Here is a 13,800-nt window from a genome sequence, read left to right on the forward strand (position 1 = left end):
TACAGGTTGGAATCCATTGTTAATATATGTAACTATCATTATAAAGTCATTAGAACGTAATCGGTTTCCGAATCGCCAAATTTTACAACATCTTCTGGTCTAAGCTCAATAAAACGTGATGTTGGTATCTCTTCGCCATTGAGAAAAGTACCGTTGCTAGACTCGAGATCAATAATGTAAGGTTTTACAACTTTGATTGTTTTAAGAGTATTCGGATCTTTCTCTGGTCGCTCTCTAAATTGAATCACAGCATGTTGCTTAGAACAGGTATCATCATCAGTCTTCAAGTCTACAACCTTCTCATCTCTTCCAATAAGGTGAAAATGTTTTGTGTTAAGATTGTAACGGTTGGTTGTGTCTGTGTTGGGGTGGAAGATGTATAGTATGTATTCCTGGTTCTTTGGAGGTCCACATCCATCCTGAGGTTCTGTATACTTCAGCTGTATTCCGCCAATATTGTTTGATTCTTTTGCCAATAGACCGGTAGGTTTGAAATTTGGCTTCTCTTTGACAACCACCTGATTAGTAGATTTATCGAGCTGTTGGTTACGCAGCTCATAGTGCTCTCGGCCATACCTGAGCTTCGTTTGTTGTCCACTGTAGTTCATTGAAGTTATATCTGTACAGCGAACCATGGAGTAGTTGATGGTCTGCTACGTGCTGGCTAATTGTGCAATCTAAAAGTCTATATAACACCCGGACATCAAATTACACACCAAGCCAAATGTGCAGTATTACGAACTCATGGCCAACATTGCAAGTTATAATTAAACATAGGATACTGTTGATACAAATGGGGAACTGATATATAATGTTAGATATAACACTTTTTTAGTAAAACGGTATGCCAAAGGTGCTTTCTACTGGTAATTGTCTTTCATATGGTGTTCATTATCAAAAAATCCAACTGTATCTACTTCTCTTTAGAAATATTTAGCGAGCCAGTAAAATAAACTGTGAATGAATACAAACCCCAAATTCAGGATGGTAATCAGTAATGTTTCATACAAAAATTACCCAGTGTTACAATCATAAACTATACACGCTCCTAGACATACTGAATATCCAATTACAGTGGAGTTTACTTGTACTACAATTCCTGTACACCATTGGCTGAGTGCAATATACACCTGGACACCAAGCCATTTTCGCGTCGGCGCTTTTTTCTGTTAGGGACACCGCGATCCGCGTCACGAAAACAAATACGCGAAGATGTAAACATAAACAAAGCAGAAAGTGGCATACCAATATCGTCGAAATATACCTGTGATCAGGGAGGAAACCGATAACAGTACCAGGGTATACGAAGATGTCAAGATCTCTGTTTGAGAACTTCCATCCACTTGTGCTAGAGTCTGCTGATCTGCCATCGCCGGAGGTATCCAAACTCGAAGCCGTGTTTGGTAGATATTCAGTTCCTTACAAGGTTCAGAAGATTAGTGATCCGATAGACAAGGAAGAATTCATTGAACTTGGATATTCCCATATCATTTCTAATAGTGTCAAGTTTGACCTTTACCCATTCACACAGGAGAAACTGATTCCAGTGGCTACCTCTGAATTGATCCATGTCACTTTGGAGAAGGGCAAGCAACAACCTATTAGACCCTATTCTCCTGATCCAAAACATGTTTTGAAAGATGTTCACATATGCTGTGGCAATCTTCCAGTTTCTGATAAAGAGGCAATCTTTGGCGCTGTTAGAGCACTCGGTGGAACGTTTTCAGAGTTATTAAACAAGTATGCCACTCATGTGATTTCCGTCAACCCAGATGAGGATATTGTAATCGCCGTGGAATCTCTGAAGCAGTTCAAGATCAAAGCTGTAGTGCCGTTGTGGATAGATCATTGCTTGAAATTAAGAAAAAAACTGGACGAGACGCCCTATTTGTTACACCCCGATCAGGCTGGTGACCCGACTGATATGATCATGGAATCGGATGCTGTGAGAGAAGTCATCCTTTCGAAGGATACACCAAAGGCTACATTCCTAGATGGCATGAAGTTTTACTTTGGTGATGACTTAGAGCTCACCAACAGATCTCGTGCATTAGTGTCCTCCATGATCACTAATTCGGGAGGATTTGTTGTACATTCTTTGGGCGAAGCTCAATACTATCTGGGCCAGTATAGAGAAGGAGAGGAGTATCTCACTGCTAGCAGAGAGAAGTTGTATGTTGGAAATCTTAATTGGATATATTGGATGGTTGAACATCAGAAATGGATCTCTCCCTACCTCAAGCTTCTACACTATCCGTATGTTCGTGGTGGGCTGCCAGCCATGCAGGACTTCACCATCGCTGCATCAAACTATTCAGGTGACAGTCGTTACTATATCAAGAAGTTAATAGAGGCTCTAGGTGCAAAATTTACGTCAAATATGACTTCGAAAAACACACACTTGATCACTTCGAAAGGCATTGGTAAAAAGTTTCAAGCTGCACATAATTGGAACATGACTATAGTGAACCACCTTTGGTTGGAAGAGTCGTATGCAAACTGGAGATTGGAACCTGCCACCCACCCAAGGTATTCGGTCAATATTGGAGGGAAGGTTAAGTTAGAGGATCTTGTTGGGGAAACACCGCTTGATGTTGAAGTGTTGAAACATTTCTACGAAGACGGTTACACACCAAATACCACAAATATTGTCGAAGATTCAGAAGATGAAATTTTGCTTTCAATGGATAAAAAACTACCGAAACCTGTCCTTCAAGTTCAAGAAACTATGAGCGTGCCTGATAAAAAAGAAACCCATACTAATTTACATGAACCCCAGACCCCAATACGCGAAGACTCTGCTGATTCTACTTTGAAACCTATATCTGCCAATGTGGAAAACGCTATCCTGACATCAAAATCTGGAACACCAAGGAGAGTGAAGGACCCAATTGGATTGAGGGGACTTGTTGATGCCTTATCACCAGTGATTCGCTCGTCAACACGTAAGGCAAAAGACAAAGCTGCTGCAAAGCTGCATGCTGATATTGAGGACATGAATCTTTTCCAAAAGCAGTTGCATAACACAACAATCCTCTTGCCTGAAGAAATTGAGGAACGTAAGAGAAAAAGGGATGAAGCTGTGAGCGCAAAAAAAGAGAGGTCCGTAGAGGTGGAAACTCCTGTTAAAAAGTCCAGGAAAGGAGAGTCTATTGAACAGAAACCTCATTACGATATCGTTGCAATTGCTACTGGTTGGGAGGTTTCATTCAACAGAGTTGAAATGCAAGCACTCCACTCCCTTGGAATCTCTATCCACAAGGACTTCAAGAATGACATCAATGCTATTATTGCGCCTAAGCTCATGAGAACAGAGAAGTTCCTCATCGGACTGAGTTATCCACTGCAGATGATCATTTCACCGGACTTTTTAAAGGAAGTGTTAAAACAACATCAGGCCGGGGTAGAAGATTCCAAGCTTCCTGACCCATTGGAATTCTCTATTGATCTAATGAACAAAGAGTCTGTTTCTGACCTTACAGGGCTGACCCTAAATGCTCTAACAAGTCGTTGTCGAGAGATATCCAAAGCTGGCGGTCTTTTCCATGACATCTCTTTTAACTTGTCCTCAAAGCTTCCAGGTGGTGTTTCTACAGTCCAAAAGATATTGAAGGCACATGGCTGTAAAGAGGTTAAAGCAATCAAGACGGTGAAAGAGATGAAGACAGCTAAAGTTCTAAAAACCTCGGCCAATGGCATAACCATGTTCATCTCAAACGAAGAAAGTATGAACAAGAGATTTAAAGATTTATGCCAGGAAAATGGACTAAAGGGTAAAATCGCAGAGTGGGACTGGGTGATACAAAGTATATTCAGCATGAGCGTTGACAGTTGTGATCACCTCACCTACAACAATGGAGCCTAGAATTTATACTGCAATAAGACAATTGTTTTCTATTTGAGATGAGAGACATCGATGCACAGCGTAGAGCGAAATTGCTAGCCTAAGCAAATTTGGTTTGCGCCGCAATTTCTGAAGTAGCCCCCATACCTTTTGAAGGGTGGCAGTCTATAAAGGCAGAGAGAGAGAGACAGAAGCCGCTTTTATATCACAACTTGACTTGGACACCCAACACATAACCGCAAAGGCAACTGTAGGAGTATACAAGCTACCAGGAACGCAATGTTAGACGAGGACGGGCTGACCGATGAGCCAATTGATGATGTCACACCATCAGCCATTGAAGCGAACAATGGCGCTGTTCTACCGGACGCTGAGACTGAGGGGGATGCCTTTGGCGGCCAGCAGGCCATAACAGAACAACAGTCACATTCAGAGCAGGGCGAAGTACAGGATAACGATATGTACTTCATAAACTCGAGCGTGACACAACCGCAGAAGGATAATGATGGTCAAAACGCATACATATCCTATCTCGTTGAGACTGAGGTTAGTATTGCTATTTTGCTAATCACCGATAGCACCCATCTTGTGATTACTTTGGAATCAACTGCAAAGAGCGCTTACTAACTATATATAGTCCAATAACCCTGTGTTTCAGAGTACCAAGTTTGTCGTTAGACGTCGTTTCTCCGATTTCTACTTCCTATATCAGGTCCTACTCAACGATTTTCCAGCATGTGCTATCCCACCACTCCCAGACAAACAAAGGTTGGAATACCTGAAAGGTGATCGTTTTGGGTTAGACTTCACGATGAAGCGTGCATCCTCTCTCTCAAGATTTCTGAAGAGACTCTCATTGCATCCAGTTCTAAAGAAGGCTAAGATTTATCACATCTTTTTGGAGACCCATGATTGGAACTCTTACAAACAACATTTGAAGTTGAAAGGCACAGCCGAGTCAAGCTCCGATGGCGTTGCAGATGCGCTTATCAATGCGTTCAAGACTGCAAGTGTTCAAAACCCAGAGTTTGTTGAGATTAAGGAGAGATCCGATAAACTTGACGAGAACATTAGCAGGATTGATAGAATCTTCAATAAGATCTTGAAGAGGTACACCGATTTGGAACAAGACTACTTTGATTTCAGCATACAGATTAGAAAACTGGCAGAGTTGGAACCGGATCTTGAAGTCCCATTCATCAAATTCAGCGATGGGTTAAACGATTTGAGTCTTGGATTCCAGAACTTGAAGACCTTTTTGGACAATGAGTACATCATTTCCTTAAAAGATTTGGAGCATTACATCACAGCAATTAAAAATTTGCTCAGATTAAAGGATCAAAAACAGATTGATTATGAAGCGCTGACTGACTATTTGGACAAGAGCGTTGCAGAAAAGAACCTCATCTTGTCGGGTGGCGGCTCCAACTTCTTCACCAATAAGTTTGAAGAGTTACGAGGTGTTAATCATGACCTTGCAAGACGCGACAGGCTGAACAAACTGGAGAACAAGATTGAGAATCTAACCAAAGAAGTGGCTAATGCGAAGGATGTTTGTGAACAGTTTGAGAAACAGACTCTTCATGATATTCAGTACTTTGAAAGTATCAAATCTGTGGAATTGAAGAGTACCTTGGGAGACCTAGCAGACAATAACATCAAGTTTTACCAAGATTTAATCGACAAATGGACCAAGATCGAAGAAGAACTTAAGAAGTGATTGGCACATTCAGTTTCTGATTTTAGTATTTAGTATTAATGTTTTGTTTTGTCCTTTGTTTATGCAGTATCACACAGTTTCCTCTTCCTAAGTTGTAAGGGCTCTTGGGCACTCTGTTCGATGTCTGATATGTCAATATTGTCCGAGTCCAGCACCGAAAGATCGATATCCTGCTGTACATCGGCGTTGAGGTCATAACACTGCTCCTTGTCCTTACCGAAGAAATCACAGAACTCACTCTTGGAGAGGTAATTTGACCAGGTCAATTCGGGAAACGAATCCAGCTTGAGTTCTCTGTTCTTCTTATTCCTTGGGACTGGTGCCTTGATATTTTCATGGGTATAGAAATCCCTCAGAAGCAAAATGGCTTCTCTTCTATAGATTCCAGGGTACGAGACATACCTATTCGGTGACGTATCATCTGTGTTGATCTTCAGCACCGAGCCGTTACCACCGAACCTCTCGTTACCGCAACCAAAGTATACCGTTCTGATGCCAATATGCTTCAGAGCAGAAGCACACATGACACACGGCTCCACCGTGACGTAGAGGTCAATCTCTCTGAAGATATCCCAAGGGTGAGAGTAAAACGTGCTCCAGTTGTCAGTGGCCTCAACCTTTTCAAGGATTGCGTTTATGCCTCTAAACTCTGCATGGGTTATACCAGACAAAGAGTCGTTGGTATTGTTCATCCCGTAACTGATGACATTTCCCCTATATACGAAAATACACGCCACGGGAGTCTCACCTGTGTGTAAGGCGTGGTTCGCAAGCCTCAAGGCCTTGCGCATTAACTCTTTGTGTTCATCCATTGTTGTTCACACCGTATCTCAACTAGTAAATCCCACACCATCTCATCTCATCTCATCCTCTCCAAGACACACCGCAGAAAAAACAACCGAGAAAACGCTGCAACGGTTCTGCCTTTAAAGTGGTGGCCATAACCGGAGAGCAGAAGAAACGTTTTCCGATCCATCTCCCAAATCCCGGAATTTGGAGGCCGAAGCTTAGAACACAAAACCTCGATTTTCAAGGCGGTAACCAAACACGGTGGCAAAACCAAAATTTCCATGGTTTTCCTCAGGGTTCCAAATTCGCGCGTCGCTACGAAAATTTAATTACACGCTGGCATCTTCAACGCAAAAGCCGCTATGTAACACGTCGCTAATTTTTTTCTGTGGGCCAAAAGGCCCGAAAACCACAGAAAAACAACACAGATTCTAAAAACCTCCACGTATATCTGAGCCGCCGAGGCGAGGAAATTATATAAAAGCGAAGAAATTTGAAAGCGTGTCATTTACTACCGAGATTCCCAAACAAAAAAAAACACTACATTTTTGTCCAACTTGTTTTCTTTTATACACGTTCTAACTCAGAGGGAAGAGAAGACGAAAGATAAACAAATAATAAGGATGTTGAAGAACAGAGTTATATTCCCTGCTGTGCTCTTCTATGCACTTGTGCTGGTATTGGGGCCATTGTTCCAGTCGAGCTCATTTGCAGTTGCCGCCCCAGAAAATGACACGGAGAACTACGGCACCGTGATTGGTATCGATTTGGGTACCACGTATTCATGTGTTGCTGTTATGAGAAACGGTAAGACGGAGATCCTTGCGAACGAGCAAGGTAACAGAATCACACCTTCGTACGTTGCGTTCACCAACGAGGAGAGATTGATCGGTGACGCCGCTAAGAACCAGGCCGCCGCCAACCCTAGAAACACAGTCTTTGACATCAAGAGATTGATTGGTTTGAAGTACTCTGACTCTACAGTTCAAAAGGAACTCAAGCACTTGCCATACAAAGTTGTCGACAGAAACGGCCAACCTGCCGTCGAAGTTGAGTTTGGAGGCGAGGACAAGGTGTTCACACCAGAGGAAATTTCCGCCATGATCTTGGGTAAGATGAAGCAAATCGCTGAAGATTACTTGGGTAAGCCAGTCACCCACGCAGTTGTTACAGTCCCAGCTTACTTCAACGACGCTCAAAAACAAGCGACTAAGGATGCCGGTGCAATTGCTGGTTTGAACGTTCTGAGAATTGTCAACGAACCAACCGCTGCAGCTATTGCTTACGGTTTGGACAAGGATGACGGTGAACATCAAATCATCGTTTACGACTTGGGTGGTGGTACCTTCGATGTCTCCCTCTTGTCTATTGAAAATGGTGTCTTTGAAGTTCTCGCAACTTCTGGTGACACCCACTTGGGTGGTGAGGATTTCGACTTTAGAGTTGTTCGTCACTTGCAAAAGGTGTTCAAGAAGAAGCACAACATCGACATCAGTGAAAACACAAAGGCCACTGCAAAGTTGAAACGTGAAGTTGAAAAGGCAAAGAGAACATTGTCCTCTCAAATCTCCACCAGAGTTGAGATTGACTCTTTCGTTGATGGTATTGACTTCTCTGAAACTTTGACCAGAGCTAAATTCGAAGAACTTAACATCAACTTGTTCAAGAAGACCTTGAAGCCTGTTGAACAGGTTTTGAAGGATGCCGGTGTTAAGAAATCTGAGGTTGACGATGTTGTCCTTGTCGGTGGTTCAACCCGTATTCCAAAGATCCAAGAGTTGTTAGAGTCTTACTTTGACGGAAAGAAGGTTTCCAAGTCTATTAACCCAGATGAGGCTGTTGCATACGGTGCTGCTGTCCAAGCTGGTGTCTTATCCGGTGAAGAGGGTGTCGATGACATTGTTCTTTTGGATGTCAACCCATTGACCTTGGGTATTGAGACCTCTGGCGGTGTCATGACGGCTTTGATCAAGAGAAACACTCCAATTCCAACAAAGAAGTCTCAGATCTTCTCAACAGCTGTTGACAACCAACCAACTGTCTTGATTCAAGTCTACGAGGGTGAAAGAGCTATGGCTAAGGATAACAACTTATTGGGTAAGTTCGAATTGACCAACATTCCAGCTGCTCCAAGAGGTGTTCCACAAATTGAAGTTACTTTTGGTCTCGATGCCAACGGTTTGATCACTGTATCAGCTGTTGATAAGGGTACTGGTAAGGCTGAGTCCATCACCATCAAGAACGAACGTGGTAGATTGTCTCAGGATGAGATTGACCGTATGGTTGAAGATGCCGAGAAGTATGCTGCTCAAGATGCCGCTTTCAAGAACAAGATTGAAGCTAAGGTTAAACTAGAGAATTACGCTTCTGCATTGAAGAACCAGCTTAACGACGAGAGCAGTCTCGGTGGTAAGCTTGATGAGGATGACAAGGAAACTTTGTCAGATGCCGTTAGCGATGTCTTGGAATGGTTGGATGACAATGACGAAGCTTCTGCTGAAGAATTTGACGAGAAGTATGAAAGTTTAAGTAAGATTGCTCAACCAATCACCTCTAAATTGTACGGAGCTGCCGGTGCAGACGAATTCGGTAATGATGAGGATGAAGATGAGGATGATGATGACTACTTCCACGATGAACTCTGATTGAGAAACAAGCATTCCATAGACCATTGTTTTTCCTTCAAGATATATACAAAAATCATGAGAGGTTATGAATCTTTCTATACTCTGATTCACCCTTAAAACGTTTGTTACTATGCACCTGATGTGGTTTCTATACCTGTTTAGTGTGTGTATACTGCTGCATTTTTTAATAAATTGTTATTGCTACTTGAAGTGCTAACATTGTAGATGTGTGGATGCTTTTTTGTTTGTTACGAAAACAGTGAATTGTGGCGCTGTATTCCTAGTAAAGTGTGGCTTGTATCACCAGTCAGGGGAGACTGTATATAATCCATTATACTCCAAATACAATTCTGACATGTTCCCAAGTTCAGGGATATACTCCCAGTACACTGTTCTCCCATACCACAACGGTATTTAGTCTAGTGCATTTACTACAACACCTAGTCGAAATCTCATGGCATCTCCAACAAGCAGACCTGATCCATTTCTAGAGGTGAACGAAGCGGACCGTGAATATGAAGAGGAGATTCATGACTCTGCATTGATACGACAACGATTCGAGGATGTGCCTGACATAGATGACAACATTTCGATAATACCACCACAGTCTATAGCATCGTTAAAGCAAACACAGGGCTTTGAAGCGAGGGCATTGCAGAGAAATGGATGGTGGAATCTTTGGGGGGTCAGTGAATATGGAAGTGAGCTCCTGGAGAACAATGGTTCCGTTGCGAGAGATCATGTGAGTACTCTCGAGACATTTGGTATCAGGCTATGGCGACTAACTAATGACTGAGTACTAGATGGCAAGTGAAAGAACCTTTTTGTCGTGGATTAGAACGTCTCTCGCTTTGGTTTCTGCAGGGGTAGGAGTTACACAACTATTCAAGCTAGCAAGAGAGACGGATAAAAACGTATCTATAGCGAAGTTTGGTGACGCAATTGGATGTAAGTCTACACACTAGGCCTTACAAGGAAAGACATTGGTACTGACATCGATCTAGCAATCTTCATTCTGATTGGCATCCTATGTGTGGTGATGGGTGTATTCAGGTTTTTCAGAACACAAGAGCTCATGAAGCACGATCGATTTGCCCCAGCACGAGGAAGTATTTCTCTACTGGTATTTCTTGTCTTTGCCGTAAGTACACCAATTCATCAACCCCTTGACCTTGAAGGTATGGTACTGACACTATTCACCATGCAGACTTGTATCTTCACACTAGTGGTGAGTACATCGACAATGGTCCAGTCAGACCAGACTTAGTCACATTTGAATATATCCATGGATTATAAAAGCCAATATATAGCGTAGTACAGCCTTCTAATTAATCACGGACAAGACATGAACATGACTAATTCCTTCAGCCTAAGAGGGCCGTCGTTGTCTCTTCTGTTACACCCGAACACCATTCCATGTCGAGCTGCAGGTTTGGCCCGTCATTCGAAGAGGCAAACGAAATAGTAACCAGCTTTTGCTGAGTCTCACCATTTGGAAACTTGCAAGATAGACTCGTGGACGTTGATCAAGACAAGTGCTTGCTGTGAGATGATTAAAGCTTCCACACAGTTTATCAGAAGAGCCTCTTCTTATAACCAGGCAAAGGTGTTGAGGAAATACCCGATTGGACAGAACATCCATGGGTACGAGATAACAAGAGTGTTACCAGTTCCGGAACTATCGCTCACTGCTGTTGACCTTACCCACTTGAGAACAGGTTCCAACCATCTGCATATTGACCGTGATGATCCGAACAATGTATTCTCCATTGGATTCAAGACAAACCCGCCTAATGCTACTGGAGTGCCACATATATTGGAGCATACAACGCTTTGTGGTTCAGTGAAGTACCCAGTGAGAGATCCTTTCTTCAAGATGCTCAACAGATCTCTCTCAAACTTCATGAATGCAATGACAGGACATGACTATACGTTCTTCCCATTCTCCACCACGAACTTCAAGGATTTCGAGAACTTGAGAAGCGTTTATCTCGATGCCACATTCAACCCACTGCTGAAGGAGGAGGATTTCTTTCAAGAGGGTTGGAGACTGGAGAACGAGAACGTGGAGGACAAAGCCTCTGAGTTGACGTTCAAAGGTGTCGTTTATAACGAAATGAAAGGCCAAGTGTCCAATTCGTCATACCTTTACTGGATCAAATTCCAAGAGGCGTTTTATCCATCGTTGAACAATTCTGGTGGTGACCCTACAAAGATGACGTCGCTTAGTTACGAAGACCTGATCGACTTCCACTCTAAAAATTACCATCCATCAAATGCTAAGACATTTACATATGGGTCTTTCCCGTTGACTGATACACTGAATCAACTTGATAAGGAGTTTGTGGGATTCGGCAAGAGAGCGATCAAGAACATTGTCAAGGAACCAATTCCGCTTATTGAGGATAAGACGGTTGTTTTTAAAGGGCCTGTTGATCCAATGGCACCTCCAGAGAAGCAGCTAAAGGCGTCTCTTACTTGGAAATGTGGTGAGCCTTCCAACGTCTATGAGACCTTCTGCTTGAAGTTACTATCTAACCTGTTGATGGATGGCCATAGTTCTCCGTTGTACCAAGCGCTCATAGAGTCAGAACTTGGCGACGATTTTACCGTGAATACTGGTATGGAATCAACAACTGCTGTCAATATGTTTACAGTGGGATTACAAGGACTGACATCTGTTGAGGCCCTTGAACAAGCTGTCAAGAAAGTATTTACAGACTACGCAGAATTACCCTTTGAAGACAAGAAGATTGAGGCTATAATTCAACAGATAGAACTGGGTAAGAAAGATCAAAAGTCGGACTTTGGAATGACACTGCTTTATGGCCTTTTACCAGGATGGGTTAACAAAGTTGACACCTTCGATATTTTAGCCTGGGATGATATTATCTCACAGTTCAGATCTGAGTACAAGAAGGGTGATCTCTTCCAAAACCTCATCAAGAAGTACTTCATCGACAAACCTACCTTCAAGTTTGTTATGGAACCTAGTGAGACCTACGAGGCTGATGTAAAGGCTGAAGAGGACCAGAGGTTGAAGTCACACGTTGATGTACTAACCCCAGAAGATAAAGACGTCATCTTTGAAAGAGGTAAACATCTTGCCGCTAAGCAAGCAGAGGTTGAAGATCTAAGTGTTTTACCTACATTGAAGGTTGCAGATATTGATAGACAAGCAACATTTAAACAGGTTTCATTCAGCGACATTGATGGATCTTCTGTGCAAAGAAGAATCACGGATACCAACGGGTTAACATATTTGAGGGCTTCAAGGGATATTCAGATTCCTTATGAATTATACCCATACCTATCATTATTCACTGACGCGTTGACAAACTTGGGCACTGAAACACAATCCATGGCCGACATTGAGGATAAGATCAAACTTTACACCGGTGGGTTGTCGTCATCTGTTAGTGTTCATTCATCTCCAATCGATCTTTCTCCAAGGGTGTCCTTCAATTTTAGTGGTGTCTCCCTTAACCAAAACGCATCTCACATCTATGAATTATGGGAGAACTTGTTGTTGAATACTAATTTCAATAACAAGGAGAAATTGGCAACTCTGATCAGAATCTTGTCTTCGAACAACATCGGCAGTGTTGCTGATAGCGGTCACAGTTATGCTAGAAACTATGCTGGAGCAGCGATTTCGACTACAAAAGCCATCTCTGAGTCCATTAGCGGTATTGAACAACTCCAGTTCTTAAACAAGTTGAATACTTGGATGCAAGACGATGCTACATTCCAATCTGAAATTATCGACAAACTTGTTGAATTACAACAATATTTGGTGAACACGAACAGATTACGCTTCTCGTTGATCTCTGATGAGGAGTCCATTTCAAACAACGAGAAGCTGATCTCGTCCTTTGTGGGTAAGCTTCCATCCAGTGCCACGCCAAATGCGCCATTGGTGAAGAACCATCCATTGAATGAGAGTAAGAAATCTTTTATCAAACTACCGTTCCAAGTGGGCTACGCATCCAGTGTCTTCCGTGGTGTTCCTTACACACACGAAGATGGTGCTAAGCTACAGGTGCTGTCGAACTTGTTAACCTTCAAGTTCTTACACCGTGAAGTTCGTGAGAAAGGAGGTGCATATGGAGGCGGTGCCACCTACAACGGTGCAGATGGGTTATTCAGTTATTACTCTTACCGTGATCCTAACTCTTTGAAGAGTTTGGACACGTTCCAAAAGGCTGGCGAGTTTGCCGTTGAGAACAAATGGTCCGACAGAGACCTCGAAGAGGCAAAACTCACCATTTTCCAAGGCCTTGATGCCCCAATTAGTGTCAAGTCTGAAGGAAATACCTTATTCAGAGAAGGAATCACAGAGGAGATGAGACAGAAGAGAAGAGAGCAATTACTTGACGTTGATGTCTACGACGTTAAGGAGGCTGCGGAGAAGTATCTCATTGGCCAAGAATACAGCACTGCCGTAGTTGGCAACTCCGAGAGTGTCGCAGAGGACTGGAAAGTTGTCGATCTGGGTGTTTAATCCGTTTACACCTTGAATACTTCCCTTACATATGTACATAGTGTTTTATTTAGAGTGTTGCTATATAAAAATGAAAAAAAAGCCATCATAGATCTCCAATTACGCCCCTGCTGTATACAACGATGTATGGGATTCACTAGCGAGATTTCCGAGACACGCGTCAGTTTTTTTTAGAGCTCCTCGACGCGAGCGCGATGCGTGCTAAGGACGCAATGTTGCGCATACCATTATTCTTGATCCCAGAGCGAGGGAAAAAAAAAGACTGCGAAGAACACGTCAAGAACAACTTGATCGCACACTGTTGAAGCTTTGTTTT

The 13,800-nt window shown here is 42.7% G+C and overlaps 7 protein-coding genes across 7 annotated transcripts; 5 read left to right on the top strand and 2 right to left on the bottom strand.

The window, feature by feature from the left end:
• Nucleotides 1-13: 13 nt before the first annotated feature.
• On the bottom strand, nucleotides 14-623 carry PML1 (Pml1p). The gene has a single exon (XM_020214157.1). The coding sequence runs from the start codon at nucleotides 606-608 to the stop codon at nucleotides 39-41; it is 570 nt and encodes a 189-aa protein (XP_020073453.1). The 5' UTR covers nucleotides 609-623; the 3' UTR covers nucleotides 14-38.
• A 641-nt stretch (nucleotides 624-1,264) lies between these two features.
• RTT107 (Rtt107p) lies at nucleotides 1,265-4,034 on the top strand. Its single transcript, XM_020214158.1, has one exon. The coding sequence runs from the start codon at nucleotides 1,310-1,312 to the stop codon at nucleotides 3,863-3,865; it is 2,556 nt and encodes an 851-aa protein (XP_020073454.1). The 5' UTR covers nucleotides 1,265-1,309; the 3' UTR covers nucleotides 3,866-4,034.
• An 89-nt stretch (nucleotides 4,035-4,123) lies between these two features.
• SNX4 (Snx4p) lies at nucleotides 4,124-5,564 on the top strand (the record flags this gene model as incomplete). Its single annotated transcript, XM_020216161.1, has 2 exons — nucleotides 4,124-4,432; nucleotides 4,482-5,564. 2 exons carry the CDS (start codon nucleotides 4,124-4,126, stop codon nucleotides 5,562-5,564), a joined length of 1,392 nt encoding a protein of 463 aa, XP_020073455.1.
• A 59-nt stretch (nucleotides 5,565-5,623) lies between these two features.
• Nucleotides 5,624-6,355, bottom strand: TAD2 (tRNA(adenine34) deaminase; the record flags this gene model as incomplete). Its single annotated transcript, XM_020212421.1, has 1 exon — nucleotides 5,624-6,355. The coding sequence occupies one exon, from the start codon at nucleotides 6,353-6,355 to the stop codon at nucleotides 5,624-5,626; it is 732 nt and encodes a 243-aa protein (XP_020073456.1).
• Nucleotides 6,356-6,736: 381 nt separating this feature from the next.
• KAR2 (Hsp70 family ATPase KAR2) lies at nucleotides 6,737-9,190 on the top strand. Its single transcript, XM_020214159.1, has one exon. It carries the CDS (start codon nucleotides 6,977-6,979, stop codon nucleotides 8,996-8,998), a length of 2,022 nt encoding a protein of 673 aa, XP_020073457.1. The 5' UTR covers nucleotides 6,737-6,976; the 3' UTR covers nucleotides 8,999-9,190.
• Nucleotides 9,191-9,286: 96 nt separating this feature from the next.
• On the top strand, nucleotides 9,287-10,270 carry CYBJADRAFT_165701 (YidH family protein). The gene is made up of 3 exons (XM_020214160.1): nucleotides 9,287-9,722; nucleotides 9,784-9,928; nucleotides 9,985-10,270. Exons 1-3 carry the CDS (start codon nucleotides 9,435-9,437, stop codon nucleotides 10,245-10,247), a joined length of 696 nt encoding a protein of 231 aa, XP_020073458.1. The 5' UTR covers nucleotides 9,287-9,434; the 3' UTR covers nucleotides 10,248-10,270.
• A 212-nt stretch (nucleotides 10,271-10,482) lies between these two features.
• On the top strand, nucleotides 10,483-13,583 carry CYM1 (pitrilysin family metalloprotease). Its single transcript, XM_020214161.1, has one exon. It carries the CDS (start codon nucleotides 10,530-10,532, stop codon nucleotides 13,482-13,484), a length of 2,955 nt encoding a protein of 984 aa, XP_020073459.1. The 5' UTR covers nucleotides 10,483-10,529; the 3' UTR covers nucleotides 13,485-13,583.
• Nucleotides 13,584-13,800: the final 217 nt, after the last annotated feature.

Source organism: Cyberlindnera jadinii (assembly GCF_001661405.1).
Source record: "Cyberlindnera jadinii NRRL Y-1542 unplaced genomic scaffold CYBJAscaffold_1, whole genome shotgun sequence".
NCBI classification, from domain to species: Eukaryota; Fungi; Ascomycota; class Saccharomycetes; order Phaffomycetales; family Wickerhamomycetaceae; genus Williopsis; species Williopsis jadinii.